The sequence below is a fragment of the Puntigrus tetrazona genome, chromosome 1 (genome assembly GCF_018831695.1).
Source record: "Puntigrus tetrazona isolate hp1 chromosome 1, ASM1883169v1, whole genome shotgun sequence".
Lineage (NCBI taxonomy): Eukaryota > Metazoa > Chordata > Actinopteri > Cypriniformes > Cyprinidae > Puntigrus > Puntigrus tetrazona.
The window spans coordinates 11,729,447-11,742,445 of NC_056699.1; the positions used below are offsets into that span (position 1 = coordinate 11,729,447).

The following is a 12,999-nucleotide window of genomic DNA, read 5'->3' on the forward strand; positions in this document are numbered from 1 at the left end:
GGTTTGATTGGGCAGCGATTGCCAAGTGAAAGCATCCATTCTTCTGGGAGCAATTGATTGGGTGTGGTAATATACCTTTGCGGGGAGTATCGCGAGAACTTCTTCACGCGACTCAGAGCCTGCTGAGTAAGTGTTGTGACATCGCGAGAGTTACTCGTACGAGTAAAAGTTTTCAACGAGAAACATCGTCGTAACACTCGTGGTTATTTCCCCCTGCTTTTTCCGGGGCGTTACAAAGACACACTCATGTATGAAAATAAAATGCGTCTTTATTTAAAGGGCGTAATAAAGCGCTGTTTTAAAATTCGCATTATTTGAATTTCAGTTTGTTTCCACTGACATTCCAATACGTCACAGCGCTTCGGTGCTAGACAACGAGAGAAAGTTTGCATTTGTTTATGCGTTTGGTTGATGCGTTATCTCAAAGCGACTTGTAATCTACAATAAGTAGCTATTCAAAGTCTTTTCACGATCTACAGAGATAGTGTTTTTGACTGTTCTACCGGACATCATGTCATTTACTTCATCCGAGAGTGAAAATGTCCCTGACGACCCTCACAGGCCCAGAAGCGACACATTCTCCGCTGAGTTGGAACTTCGCAACAGCTTTGAATCGGACTCCGAGGAGGCATGCTTTGACATCATGCATTGCATAAAAATGAGCTGCAGCCGCATGTTCATGCAGGACAGAGGATGTAATGACGGTTTGGGATTGCTGAGCGTTGGCGGCATCTCCTCTTGTGAAAGCCAAATCGTCCGCAGTCCTCCGATGTCCAGAACATCCCTCCATACATCCTACAAGGCTCTAGAAGCAGCAGGGCCTTCAGAAAGCATGGATTTCTGTAGTGACCACGAAGTGTCTTCTATCGAGTCTACATCTCTAGGAGTGTCACCTGCAGACTCTGTGGACAGCAGTACAGGTAACACTGAAATGTGGACCTGCACTACAGTATAAGAAGTATCTAGAAGCACTATAGAGTATAAAGTTCCCAAGTCTCTGTCTCATATTTAAGATTCCTTTACATTGTTGTATATTTTGCATAGAAGCAATTTTAGACCAATGAATGTAATACTCACGGGACATATTTATTAAATGTAAAGTCCAAGTGAATGCTTCTTCGTTTTCGTTTTAGAAATCCATGTCAGTCTAAGGAAGAAAGTGAAGAACAGGATCTGCTCATTCTTCAAGAGGACATGGAATGCTATAAAGCGTCCTTCGTTCAGTGTTGAAACACTGACAGAGCCGTTTACGCCTCCGTCAAATGACACAGATCTAGACGGTGCAGATTCAGCACGTCTTGCGGATCCTAGGCTGGCTGAATGGAGCTTTGACAGTGCCAACAACCCCTTTGAAGGAGGACGTGACAATAGCCTGGAACTGTTAAGCATTAGCAGTGAGGAACGAAGTTGGTCTCGGCAGAGTGGCCCTGCTAGAGAAGAGTGCGCATGTTCTGATCGTGAGAACACGTACGCAACAGAGTCTTCCATGAGCCTGAAGGAGCCGAGTGACGAAGAGGCGCCTTCTGTGGAGAACAGCACAGGTAAGACCGAAAGTACAGTAAAACCTGGGACATTTGTGTAGATAGTAAATACCAGCACAGTGCACTGGCATATGCAAATGATTCAGTCTTTTTGAATGATTTTTAGAAAAACACCCGGTTTGAGGAAAAGGATGAAGAAAGGGATTTCTTCAGTCTTTAAGAAAGCACGGAAGCCCTTAAAGTGGCCCTCCTTCTGCTGCTGCCGCGGGACCAGAGTTGAGCCATTTGTGCCTCTACAAGAGAACTCGGAGCCGAATCCAGAGCCAGCTGATCCCAAACCACACTTTGTTGCAGAGCCCTTTGGTTTCCAGCTGACTGATGGTAAGTCTGCTACCACGATTACTGTACCCTTCAGAAACAAACAAACAAAAAAGCATTTTATTAGTATTTCATTTTACTACTATTTTATTATAACATTGGTTGTTGTTGTTTGCGCGTGTACTTACGTATGTATGTGTGTATGTATCAGGAAGCTTTGGATTTTTGTGAACTGATTCCAACTACTGGGTTCATTGTGAAGACAGTGGCCACCTCAAGCCCACCACATCAGGATCAGTAGCCTTCGTCTAGCAGACCTGTGACCTGAAGTAGCACATACTTGGTCATATGGCCAAAGCAGGGTGCCAAGTTTCTAGCAGTATTTAGCTCTTAATATAACATGCGTTTTAAAGGTAAATGATTTATTGAAATGTATGCATTTGAAGTACACTGTATAATTTCATTAAGAAGGTTTAAGCTAGTATTTGTGAAATAATCTCCTAGTTTATTGCTATTATAATTGTACAAAAGCATTTCATTTAAATGGATGATGATGTTTAAAATGTTTTTATTTAATAAAATGTACATATAAAAATAATGTCTCTCTTTGTCTCTTACTTTTGGCTGCTCCAAAAGGTGAAATGCATCTCAGAAATGTTGAAGTTTAAATGTAAAGTCTGAATTAAAAAAAAGAGTACAGGCCTAAATATCAATATATTGAGATGAGATTCATTGACGTTTATTTTAGAAAAATCATTATAATTTATTTAAAAATGCAACTTTACCTAAATAGTATAAGATGCAGTCCTTTTGTGACAGGAAATAAAATAAAATTGAATTTCACTGAAATTTGCAATCATAATTTCCACAATAAAGAAAAAGGTTATGGACGATGGTGTGAGTTAAAAAAAATACTTGCTCCTATGTCACTTCTGGGGGGTTATCGCATGTCCTCTAAAGCTGATCGATTTCATGTGATAACCCCTGAAGACTCATAGGTTATGAGGAAGAGCCAGGATACATTAAAAAAAAAACCCTGAAATATGGTGCATATTTACTTTTTGGGTGAACTATTCCTTTAACAGAATCTGCTGCGCATTATTATTTCTAAAGATCAAAATTTATCAGACAAGATTTATAGATCAGGTCTGTCCGCTTGGTACAAATGTTATTTTTAAATTATCAAGAACAAAAGGACTGGAGATTTTTTTTTTTTTTTAAGTTCTTTTTCAAAGAATGGGACAAAATCCACACACAGATCACACCTATGTGGAAAATTAAAGATTGTAATTAATGTACCTTTTTGGAACTGAAAAAAGTGAAATACTGGAAGATGGCAAGATGCACTCGAGTCCGTGATAAAGAGAGAGTTTCAGAAATTACCCACTCATTGGGCAGTGAGCGTCATCTCATTTTTACATGCGAGTAAAGCTGTAGACAGTTGGCATTGTACTTAAAAGAAAATACATGAGCATTTTTAATATTGAAAAATATTTGTGCATGAACACTAGCACACACCCATTACACAAGTACACTAGTGTTCTTTTGTGTGATTCCTCTGTTTCTGGTTTGCAGGTAGTTTATGTGGTTTTGAGTATTGTAAATCACAGTACTTTGCTGGATATCTGATGAGCACACTACTGAGTGCACTGCAGCACTGCAGGGCATCGACTCCAAGACTGTGATCCTACTGGGAAAAGTTGCACTCTGGGTGATGGTTTTTGCATATGATAGATTTGTCCAGCATCACCATGGCACAGTGAGACGGAGAGGTTATCTGGACTTCTACAGACTGACCCGCAGAATAAAAAAACCTTCCACTGCTCATTCACTCTGCAGGTGAAAATATGTTTCGCATTATGTTAACATTCCACTCCTGGTCATTAAGTGAAAAAGTTGCTCATGCTACTACACTTTTCCTTTCTTGCCCCCCCCGACCATCTCTCTGAATGGTATGTCCAGGAGAACCATTCCCCTTAAATTCCCAGTTTCCACCGGACTCTTAATTTTAATCACACCAGGAAGCTGCAGTACTTGGGCCTGACAATCGTCACCACACACACACCGGTAAACTTAAGCCAAAATAGAAACAAAGGTAAATAACAGATACAAAGCAACTAATTTGTGTGCACTCCAAATCAGCAACGATGTATGTTATAAATGAAACCTATGGAAAATAAGATTATAAACCGTGTATGCTTGTGATTAACAAATGCAACTGACAAACAGTTAAACTAAAACCATAAATAAACATGATTTACAAACTGTGTTGTGTGTGTGTGTGTGTGTAAAAGGTGATACAGGTATATTACCACTCATGTGTGGCCACCACTCGGGCCGTCACATTGACACTGAACATACACTGCCTGTTCACCACCTCGATTTAACGAAGCAAACAGGTGATATGATCTGGCATCGCTGCAGCTGCTCAGGTCTAGGTTCAACAATGTTATGTTATTCCATACATTTTTTCTTCTTCCCTGATTGCATGGGCATATTCCAAGATAAAAATGCCAGGATTTATCAGGCTCAAATTGTAAAAAAGAAAGGTTCAGAGAGCATTAGATGTGATTTTTCACACATGGATTGGCCACCGCAGAGTCCATACTTTAACTCCGATGAGAATCTTTGGGATGTACTCTAGAAGACTATGTGAACAGTTCAACTCTCCGTCATCAATATATAATCTTGGCGAAAAATGTATGCAACTCTGGATGGGAACAAATGTTACGACATTGCAGAAGCTTATCAGAACAATCAAAGCTAAAGACAGTCCAAAGAAAATGTGTGTGTGTGTGTGAGCCTTTTTTTTTTTTTTTTTTTTTTTGCACAGGCAGTGTACATTGGTCATGAAATGTACACTGCCTGTACATTTCAATGCTTTTGTTATGAATAAAAGAAACATAATTATAATAATTTTATAACGTGGTAACATTTACAATTTAATTCCACTTATTTTTACTTGATGTTTTCTACACACGTGGGTGAGTTAGACACATATATGAAGTATAAGAGATATACATTACCATAAACGAATAAGGCCACAATTTGTATTTCGTCTATCTATCATGTTTTTGGATGTTCTAAACTTACCGATAAGCGCATCCTGCCCCGTTTCTTTGTCTAACTTCCACGAGCAGGTCGCCGCCATTGTTGTCTTTTCTTCGGCTGATATTCACACGCAGACCTGCTCGTACAGCGACATCCAGCGGCTGAGAAAACTTTCTACTTTGAGCTGATTGGAAGATTGCTTTCTTAATAGAGCATTATCGCCATCTACTGTGTAGTATCAAATAGTATTTGGGGGCTTGTTCATTTTACGTGGTATGGGTCTAAAATGGACCAAGTTTGCCACGGTAACGGTTCTGTTCAAATGGAAATATATTTGGTTTGGTTTGATATATATTTCATTCCATTCAGTAGTTTATGTAACACAGGTGGCTCTTTCGGGAGTGTGTGTGTGTGTGTGTGTGTGTGTGTGTGAGCGGGGAAAATAATAGTGTAGGTGCCGGTTTGATTGGGCAGCGATTGCCAAGTGAAAGCATCCATTCTTCTGGGAGCAATTGATTGGGTGTGGTAATATACCTTTGCGGGAGTATCGCGAGAACTTCTTCACGCGACTCAGAGCCTGCTGAGGAAGTGTTGTGACATCGCGAGAGTTACTCAGACGAGTAAAAGTTTTCAACGAGAAACATCGTCGTAACACTCGTGGTTATTTCCCCTGCTTTTTCCGGGCGTTACAAAGACACACTCATGTATGAAAATAAAATGCGTCTTTATTTAAAGGGCGTAATAAAGCGCTGTTTTAAAATTCGCATTATTTGAATTTCAGTTTGTTTCACTGACATTCCAATACGTCACAGCGCTTCGGTGCTAGACAACGAGAGAAAGTTTGCATTTGTTTATGCGTTTGGTTGATGCGTTATCTCAAAGCGACTTGTAATCTACAATAAGTAGCTATTCAAAGTCTTTTCACGATCTACAGAGATAGTGTTTTTGACTGTTCTACCGGACATCATGTCATTTACTTCATCCGAGAGTGAAAATGTCCCTGACGACCCTCACAGGCCCAGAAGCGACACATTCTCCGCTGAGTTGGAACTTCGCAACAGCTTTGAATCGGACTCGAGGAGGCATGCTTTGACATCATGCATTGCATAAAAATGAGCTGCAGCCGCATGTTCATGCAGGACAGAGGATGTAATGACGGTTTGGGATTGCTGAGCGTTGGCGGCATCTCCTCTTGTGAAAGCCAAATCGTCCGCAGTCCTCCGATGTCCAGAACATCCCTCCATACATCCTGCAATTCTCTAGAAGCAGCAGGGCCTTCAGAAAGCATGGATTTCTGTAGTGACCACGAAGTGTCTTCTATCGAGTCTACATCTCTAGGAGTGTCACCTGCAGACTCTGTGGACAGCAGTACAGGTAACACTGAAATGTGGACCTGCACTACAGTATAAGAAGTATCTAGAAGCACTATAGAGTATAAAGTTCCCAAGTCTCTGTCTCATATTTAAGATTCCTTTACATTGTTGTATATTTTGCATAGAAGCAATTTTAGACCAATGAATGTAATACTCACGGGACATATTTATTAAATGTAAAGTCCAAGTGAATGCTTCTTCGTTTTCGTTTTAGAAATCCATGTCAGTCTAAGGAAGAAAGTGAAGAACAGGATCTGCTCATTCTTCAAGAGGACATGGAATGCTATAAAGCGTCCTTCGCTCAGTGTTGAAACACTGACAGAGCCGTTTACGCCTCCGTCAAATGACACAGATCTAGACGGTGCAGATTCAGCACGTCTTGCGGATCCTAGGCTGGCTGAATGGAGCTTTGACAGTGCCAACAACCCCTTTGAAGGAGGACGTGACAATAGCCTGGAACTGTTAAGCATTAGCAGTGAGGAACGAAGTTGGTCTCGGCAGAGTGGCCCTGCTAGAGAAGAGTGCGCATGTTCTGATCGTGAGAACACGTGACGCAACAGAGTCTTCCATGAGCCTGAAGGAGCCGAGTGACGAAGAGGCGCCTTCTGTGGAGAACAGCACAGGTAAGACCGAAAGTACAGTAAAACCTGGGACATTTGTGTAGATAGTAAATACCAGCACAGTGCACTGGCATATGCAAATGATTCAGTCTTTTTGAATGATTTTTAGAAAAACACCATGTTTGAGGAAAAGGATGAAGAAAGGGATTTCTTCAGTCTTTAAGAAAAGAAAGCCCTTAAAGTGGCCATGCCGCGGGACCAGAGTTGAGCCATTTGTGCCTCTACAAGAGAACTGGCGAATCCAGAGCCAGCTGATCCCAAACCACACTTTGTTGCAGAGCCCTTTGGTTTCCAGCTGACTGATGGTAAGTCTGCTACCACCAGAGTTTCAGAAACAAACAAACAAAAAGCATTTTATTAGTATTTCATTTTACTACTATTTTATTATAACATTGGTTGTTGTTGTTTGCGTGTACTTACGTATGTATGTGTGTATGTATCAGGAAGCTTTGGATTTTTGTGAACTGATTCCAACTACTGGGTTCATTGTGAAGACAGTGGCCCCTCCAGAGCCAGCTCACATCAGGATCATAGCCTTCGTCTAGCAGACTGTGACCTGAAGTAGCACTTGGTCATATGGCCAAAGCAGGGTGCCAAGTTTCTAGCAGTATTTAGCTCTTAATATAACATGCGTTTTAAAGGTAAATGATTTATTGAAATGTATGCATTTGAAGTACACTGTATAATTTCATTAAGAATGTTTAAGCTAGTATTTGTGAAATAATCTCCTAGTTTATTGCTATTATAATTGTACAAAAGCATTTCATTTAAATGGCTGATGATGTTTAAAATGTTTTTATTTAATAAAATGTACATATAAAAATAATGTCTCTCTTTGTCTCTTACTTTTGGCTGCTCCAAAAGGTGAAATGCATCTCAGAAATGTTGAAGTTTAAATGTAAAGTCTGAATTAAAAAAGAGTACAGGCCTAAATATCAATATATTGAGATGAGATTCATTGACGTTTATTTTAGAAAATCATTATAATTTATTTAAAAATGCAACTTTACCTAAATAGTATAAGATGCAGTCCTTTTGTGACAGGAAATAAAATAAAATTGAATTTCACTGAAATTTGCAATCATAATTTCCACAATAAAGAAAAAGGTTATGGATGATGGTGTGAGTTAAAAAAATACTTGCTCCTATGTCACTTCTGGGGTTATCGCATGTCCTCTAAAGCTGATCGATTTCATGTGATAACCCCTGAAGACTCATAGGTTATGAGGAAGAGCCAGGATACATTAAAGAAAAAAAACCCTGAAATATGGTGCATATTTACTTTTTGGGTGAACTATTCCTTTAACAGAATCTGCTGCGCATTATTATTTCTAAAGATCAAAATTTATCAGACAAGATTTATAGATCAGGTCTGTCCGCTTGGTACAAATGTTATTTTTAAATTATCAAGAACAAAAGGACTGTTTTTTTTTTTTTTTTTTTTTTTTAAGTTCTTTTTCAAAGAATGGGACAAAATCCACACACAGATCACACCTATGTGGAAAATTAAAGATTGTAATTAATGTACCTTTTGGAACTGAAAAAGTGAAATACTGGAAGATGGCAAGATGCACTCGAGTCCGTGATAAAGAGAGAGTTTCAGAAATTACCCACTCATTGGGCAGTGAGCGTCATCTCATTTTTACATGCGAGTAAAGCTGTAGACAGTTGGCATTGTACTTAAAAGAAAAATACATGAGCATTTTTTAATATTGAAAAATATTTGTGCATGAACACTAGCACACACCCATTACACAAGTACACTAGTGTTCTTTTTGTGTGATTCCTCTGTTTCTGGTTTGCAGGTAGTTTATGTGGTTTTGAGTATTGTAAATCACAGTACTTTGCTGGATATCTGATGAGCACACTACTGAGTGCACTGCAGCACTGCAGGGCATCGACTCCAAGACTGTGATCCTACTGGGAAAAGTTGCACTCTGGGTGATGGTTTTTGCATATGATAGATTTGTCCAGCATCACCATGGCACAGTGAGACGGAGAGGTTATCTGGACTTCTACAGACTGACCCGCAGAATAAAAAACCTTCCACTGCTCATTCACTCTGCAGGTGAAAATATGTTTCGCATTATGTTAACATTCCACTCCTGGTCATTAAGTGAAAAAGTTGCTCATGCTAATCGAAGTACTCTTTCAGTCACATGTTAAATGCTTGTTAGGGTTCACAACTGACCACTAGATGGCAGCAGAAAAGCTATTATTGAATGTGAGGGACCGAGAAGTCAAAGACGAGGAACACCAGCAGTCACCAGAAAAAAAGAACTTTAATTAAACTCAAAGAAGTACCTTTACAAAAACAAACCAGGCAGACAGAGACAGACCAACAACAACAACAACAACAACAACAACAAAAAAAGCCACCAAAATGGACAACACAACAGCTTATAAAGAGAAAGATGGGCCCATTACAAATTAAAAGAAACACTAAATCAGTGGTTTTCAACCCCCAGGCCGCGGCCCCAGTGGGCCGCAACGGTATTGCAGGGGGCCGCCAGTTATTATCAATAGAAATAATAATATTGCTAATGTACGTAAAAGTGTAGTAATAATTAAATATCATAATTAATTAAATAAAAAAATAATAATAAACTGTTACTATCGTTCACCGATTTAGGCTATGTAACATATTTTTGCTGCATACATTTACATTTTTTTAAATTTTTTGCAGTGGGTCATGAAACATATGTGTTTGGTTGTGTGGGCTGTGAGTTAAAAAAGGTTGGGAACCACTGCACTAAATCATCCCCAGAGAACCTAACCCATAACCAAACAACATAAATAGACAACCAAATATAATTAATAAAATCAGCTACTTTTCCTTTCTTGCCCCCCCCGACCATCTCTCTGAATGGTATGTCCAGGGAGAACCATTCCCCCTTAAATTCCCAGTTTCCACCCGGACTCTTAATTTTTCGTCACACCAGGAAGCTGCAGTACTTGGGCCTGACAATCGTCACCACACACCGCCGGTAAACTTAAGCCAAAATAGAAACAAAGGTAAATAACAGATACAAAGCAACTAATTTGTGTGCACTCCAAATCAGCAACGATGTATGTTATAAATGAAACCTATGGAAAATAAGATTATAAACCGTGTATGCTTGTGATTAACAAATGCAACTGACAAACAGTTAAACTAAAACCATAAATAAACATGATTTACAAACTGTGTTGTGTGTGTGTGTGTGTAAAAGGTGATACAGGTATATTACCACTCATGTGTGGCCACCACTCGGGCCGTCACATTGACACTGAACATACACTGCCTGTTCACCACCTCGATTTAACGAAGCAAACAGGTGATATGATCTGGCATCGCTGCAGCTGCTCAGGTCTAGGTTCAACAATGTTATGTTATTCCATACATTTTTTTCTTCTTCCCTGATTGCATGGGCATATTCCAAGATAAAAATGCCAGGATTTATCAGGCTCAAATTGTAAAAAAGAAAGGTTCAGAGAGCATTAGATGTGATTTTTCACACATGGATTGGCCACCGCAGAGTCCATACTTTAACTCCGATGAGAATCTTTGGGATGTACTCTAGAAGACTATGTGAACAGTTCAACTCTCCCGTCATCAATATATAATCTTGGCGAAAAATGTATGCAACTCTGGATGGGAACAAATGTTACGACATTGCAGAAGCTTATCAGAACAATCAAAGCTAAAGACAGTCCAAAGAAATATGTGTGTGTGTGAGTGTGTTGTTTTTTTTTTTTTTTTTTTTTTTGCACAGGCAGTGTACATTGGTCATGAAATGTACACTGCCTGTACATTTCAATGCTTTTGTTATGAATAAAAGAAACATAATTATAATAATTTTATAACGTGGTAACATTTACAATTTAATTCCACTTATTTTTACTTGATGTTTTCTACACACGTGGGTGAGTTAGACACATATATGAAGTATAAGAGATATACATTACCATAAACGAATAAGGCCACAATTTGTATTTCGTCTATCTATCATGTTTTTGGATGTTCTAAACTTACCGATAAGCGCATCCTGCCCGTTTCTTTGTCTAACTTCCACGAGCAGGTCGCCGCCATTGTTGTCTTTTCTCGGCTGATATTCACACGCAGACCTGCTCGTACAGCGACATCCAGCGGCTGAGAAAACTTTCTACTTTGAGCTGATTGGAAGATTGCTTTCTTAATAGAGCATTATCGCCATCTACTGTGTAGTATCAAATAGTATTTGGGGGCTTGTTCATTTTACGTGGTATGGGTCTAAAATGGACCAAGTTTGCCACGGTAACGGTTCTGTTCAAATGGAAATATATTTGGTTTGGTTTGATATATATTTCATTCCATTCAGTAGTTTATGTAACACAGGTGGCTCTTTTTCGGGAGTGTGTGTGTGTGTGTGTGTGTGTGTGTGTGTGTGTGTGAGCGTCGGGAAAATAATAGTGTAGGTGCCGGTTTGATTGGGCAGCGATTGCCAAGTGAAAGCATCCATTCTTCTGGGAGCAATTGATTGGGTGTGGTAATATACCTTTGCGGGGAGTATCGCGAGAACTTCTTCACGCGACTCAGAGCCTGCTGAGTAAGTGTTGTGACATCGCGAGAGTTACTCGTACGAGTAAAAGTTTTCAACGAGAAACATCGTCGTAACACTCGTGGTTATTTCCCCCTGCTTTTTCCGGGGCGTTACAAAGACACACTCATGTATGAAAATAAAATGCGTCTTTATTTAAAGGGCGTAATAAAGCGCTGTTTTAAAATTCGCATTATTTGAATTTCAGTTTGTTTCCACTGACATTCCAATACGTCACAGCGCTTCGGTGCTAGACAACGAGAGAAAGTTTGCATTTGTTTATGCGTTTGGTTGATGCGTTATCTCAAAGCGACTTGTAATCTACAATAAGTAGCTATTCAAAGTCTTTTCACGATCTACAGAGATAGTGTTTTTGACTGTTCTACCGGACATCATGTCATTTACTTCATCCGAGAGTGAAAATGTCCCTGACGACCCTCACAGGCCCAGAAGCGACACATTCTCCGCTGAGTTGGAACTTCGCAACAGCTTTGAATCGGACTCGAGGAGGCATGCTTTGACATCATGCATTGCATAAAAATGAGCTGCAGCCGCATGTTCATGCAGGACAGAGGATGTAATGACGGTTTGGGATTGCTGAGCGTTGGCGGCATCTCCTCTTGTGAAAGCCAAATCGTCCGCAGTCCTCCGATGTCCAGAACATCCCTCCATACATCCTGCAAGGCTCTAGAAGCAGCAGGGCCTTCAGAAAGCATGGATTTCTGTAGTGACCACGAAGTGTCTTCTATCGAGTCTACATCTCTAGGAGTGTCACCTGCAGACTCTGTGGACAGCAGTACAGGTAACACTGAAATGTGGACCTGCACTACAGTATAAGAAGTATCTAGAAGCACTATAGAGTATAAAGTTCCCAAGTCTCTGTCTCATATTTAAGATTCCTTTACATTGTTGTATATTTTGCATAGAAGCAATTTTAGACCAATGAATGTAATACTCACGGGACATATTTATTAAATGTAAAGTCCAAGTGAATGCTTCTTCGTTTTCGTTTTAGAAATCCATGTCAGTCTAAGGAAGAAAGTGAAGAACAGGATCTGCTCATTCTTCAAGAGGACATGGAATGCTATAAAGCGTCCTTCGTTCAGTGTTGAAACACTGACAGAGCCGTTTACGCCTCCGTCAAATGACACAGATCTAGACGGTGCAGATTCAGCACGTCTTGCGGATCCTAGGCTGGCTGAATGGAGCTTTGACAGTGCCAACAACCCCTTTGAAGGAGGACGTGACAATAGCCTGGAACTGTTAAGCATTAGCAGTGAGGCGAAGTTGGTCTCGGCAGAGTGGCCCTGCTAGAGAAGAGTGCGCATGTTCTGATCGTGAGAACACACACGCAACAGAGTCTTCCATGAGCCTGAAGGAGCCGAGTGACGAAGAGGCGCCTTCTGTGGAGAACAGCACAGGTAAGACCGAAAGTACAGTAAAACCTGGGACATTTGTGTAGATAGTAAATACCAGCACAGTGCACTGGCATATGCAAATGATTCAGTCTTTTTGAATGATTTTTAGAAAAACACCCGGTTTGAGGAAAAGGATGAAGAAAGGGATTTCTTCAGTCTTTAAGAAAGCACGGAAGCCC

General features: G+C 40.0%; 2 protein-coding genes and 2 long non-coding RNA genes across 4 annotated transcripts; 2 read left to right on the forward strand and 2 right to left on the reverse strand.

Annotated features, from left to right (window-relative positions):
• Positions 1-249: 249 nt before the first annotated feature.
• LOC122352980 lies at positions 250-1,215 on the reverse strand. Its single transcript, XR_006251943.1, has 2 exons — positions 1,078-1,215; positions 250-902 (listed from the first exon to the last, which is right to left on the reverse strand). It is a non-coding gene; the product is annotated as an uncharacterized LOC122352980 (long non-coding RNA).
• LOC122352858 lies at positions 512-1,582 on the forward strand. The gene is made up of 2 exons (XM_043250622.1): positions 512-920; positions 1,134-1,582. Exons 1-2 carry the CDS (start codon positions 512-514, stop codon positions 1,580-1,582), a joined length of 858 nt encoding a protein of 285 aa, XP_043106557.1.
• A 167-nt stretch (positions 1,583-1,749) lies between these two features.
• On the reverse strand, positions 1,750-5,248 carry LOC122352933. The gene is made up of 3 exons (XR_006251942.1): positions 4,893-5,248; positions 1,988-2,123; positions 1,750-1,890 (listed from the first exon to the last, which is right to left on the reverse strand). It is a non-coding gene; the product is annotated as an uncharacterized LOC122352933 (long non-coding RNA).
• A 684-nt stretch (positions 5,249-5,932) lies between these two features.
• On the forward strand, positions 5,933-8,758 carry LOC122342774. Its single transcript, XM_043236877.1, has 4 exons — positions 5,933-6,224; positions 6,438-6,665; positions 6,784-6,846; positions 8,649-8,758. Exons 1-4 carry the CDS (start codon positions 5,948-5,950, stop codon positions 8,756-8,758), a joined length of 678 nt encoding a protein of 225 aa, XP_043092812.1. The 5' UTR covers positions 5,933-5,947.
• The last annotated feature ends 4,241 nt before the right edge of the window (positions 8,759-12,999 follow it).

Excerpts from the sequence above, each read along its gene's own strand:
- LOC122352858 (XM_043250622.1), top strand. The coding sequence starts at position 512 with ATGTCATTTACTTCATCCGAGAGTGAAAATGTCCCTGACGACCCTCAC. Across the intron at positions 921-1,133 it reads CTCTGTGGACAGCAGTACAG|AAATCCATGTCAGTCTAAGG; the intron begins GTAACACTGAAA and ends TTTTCGTTTTAG.
- LOC122342774 (XM_043236877.1), top strand. The coding sequence starts at position 5,948 with ATGCATTGCATAAAAATGAGCTGCAGCCGCATGTTCATGCAGGACAGA. Across the intron at positions 6,225-6,437 it reads CTCTGTGGACAGCAGTACAG|AAATCCATGTCAGTCTAAGG; the intron begins GTAACACTGAAA and ends TTTTCGTTTTAG. Across the intron at positions 6,847-8,648 it reads TTCTGTGGAGAACAGCACAG|GTAGTTTATGTGGTTTTGAG; the intron begins GTAAGACCGAAA and ends TCTGGTTTGCAG.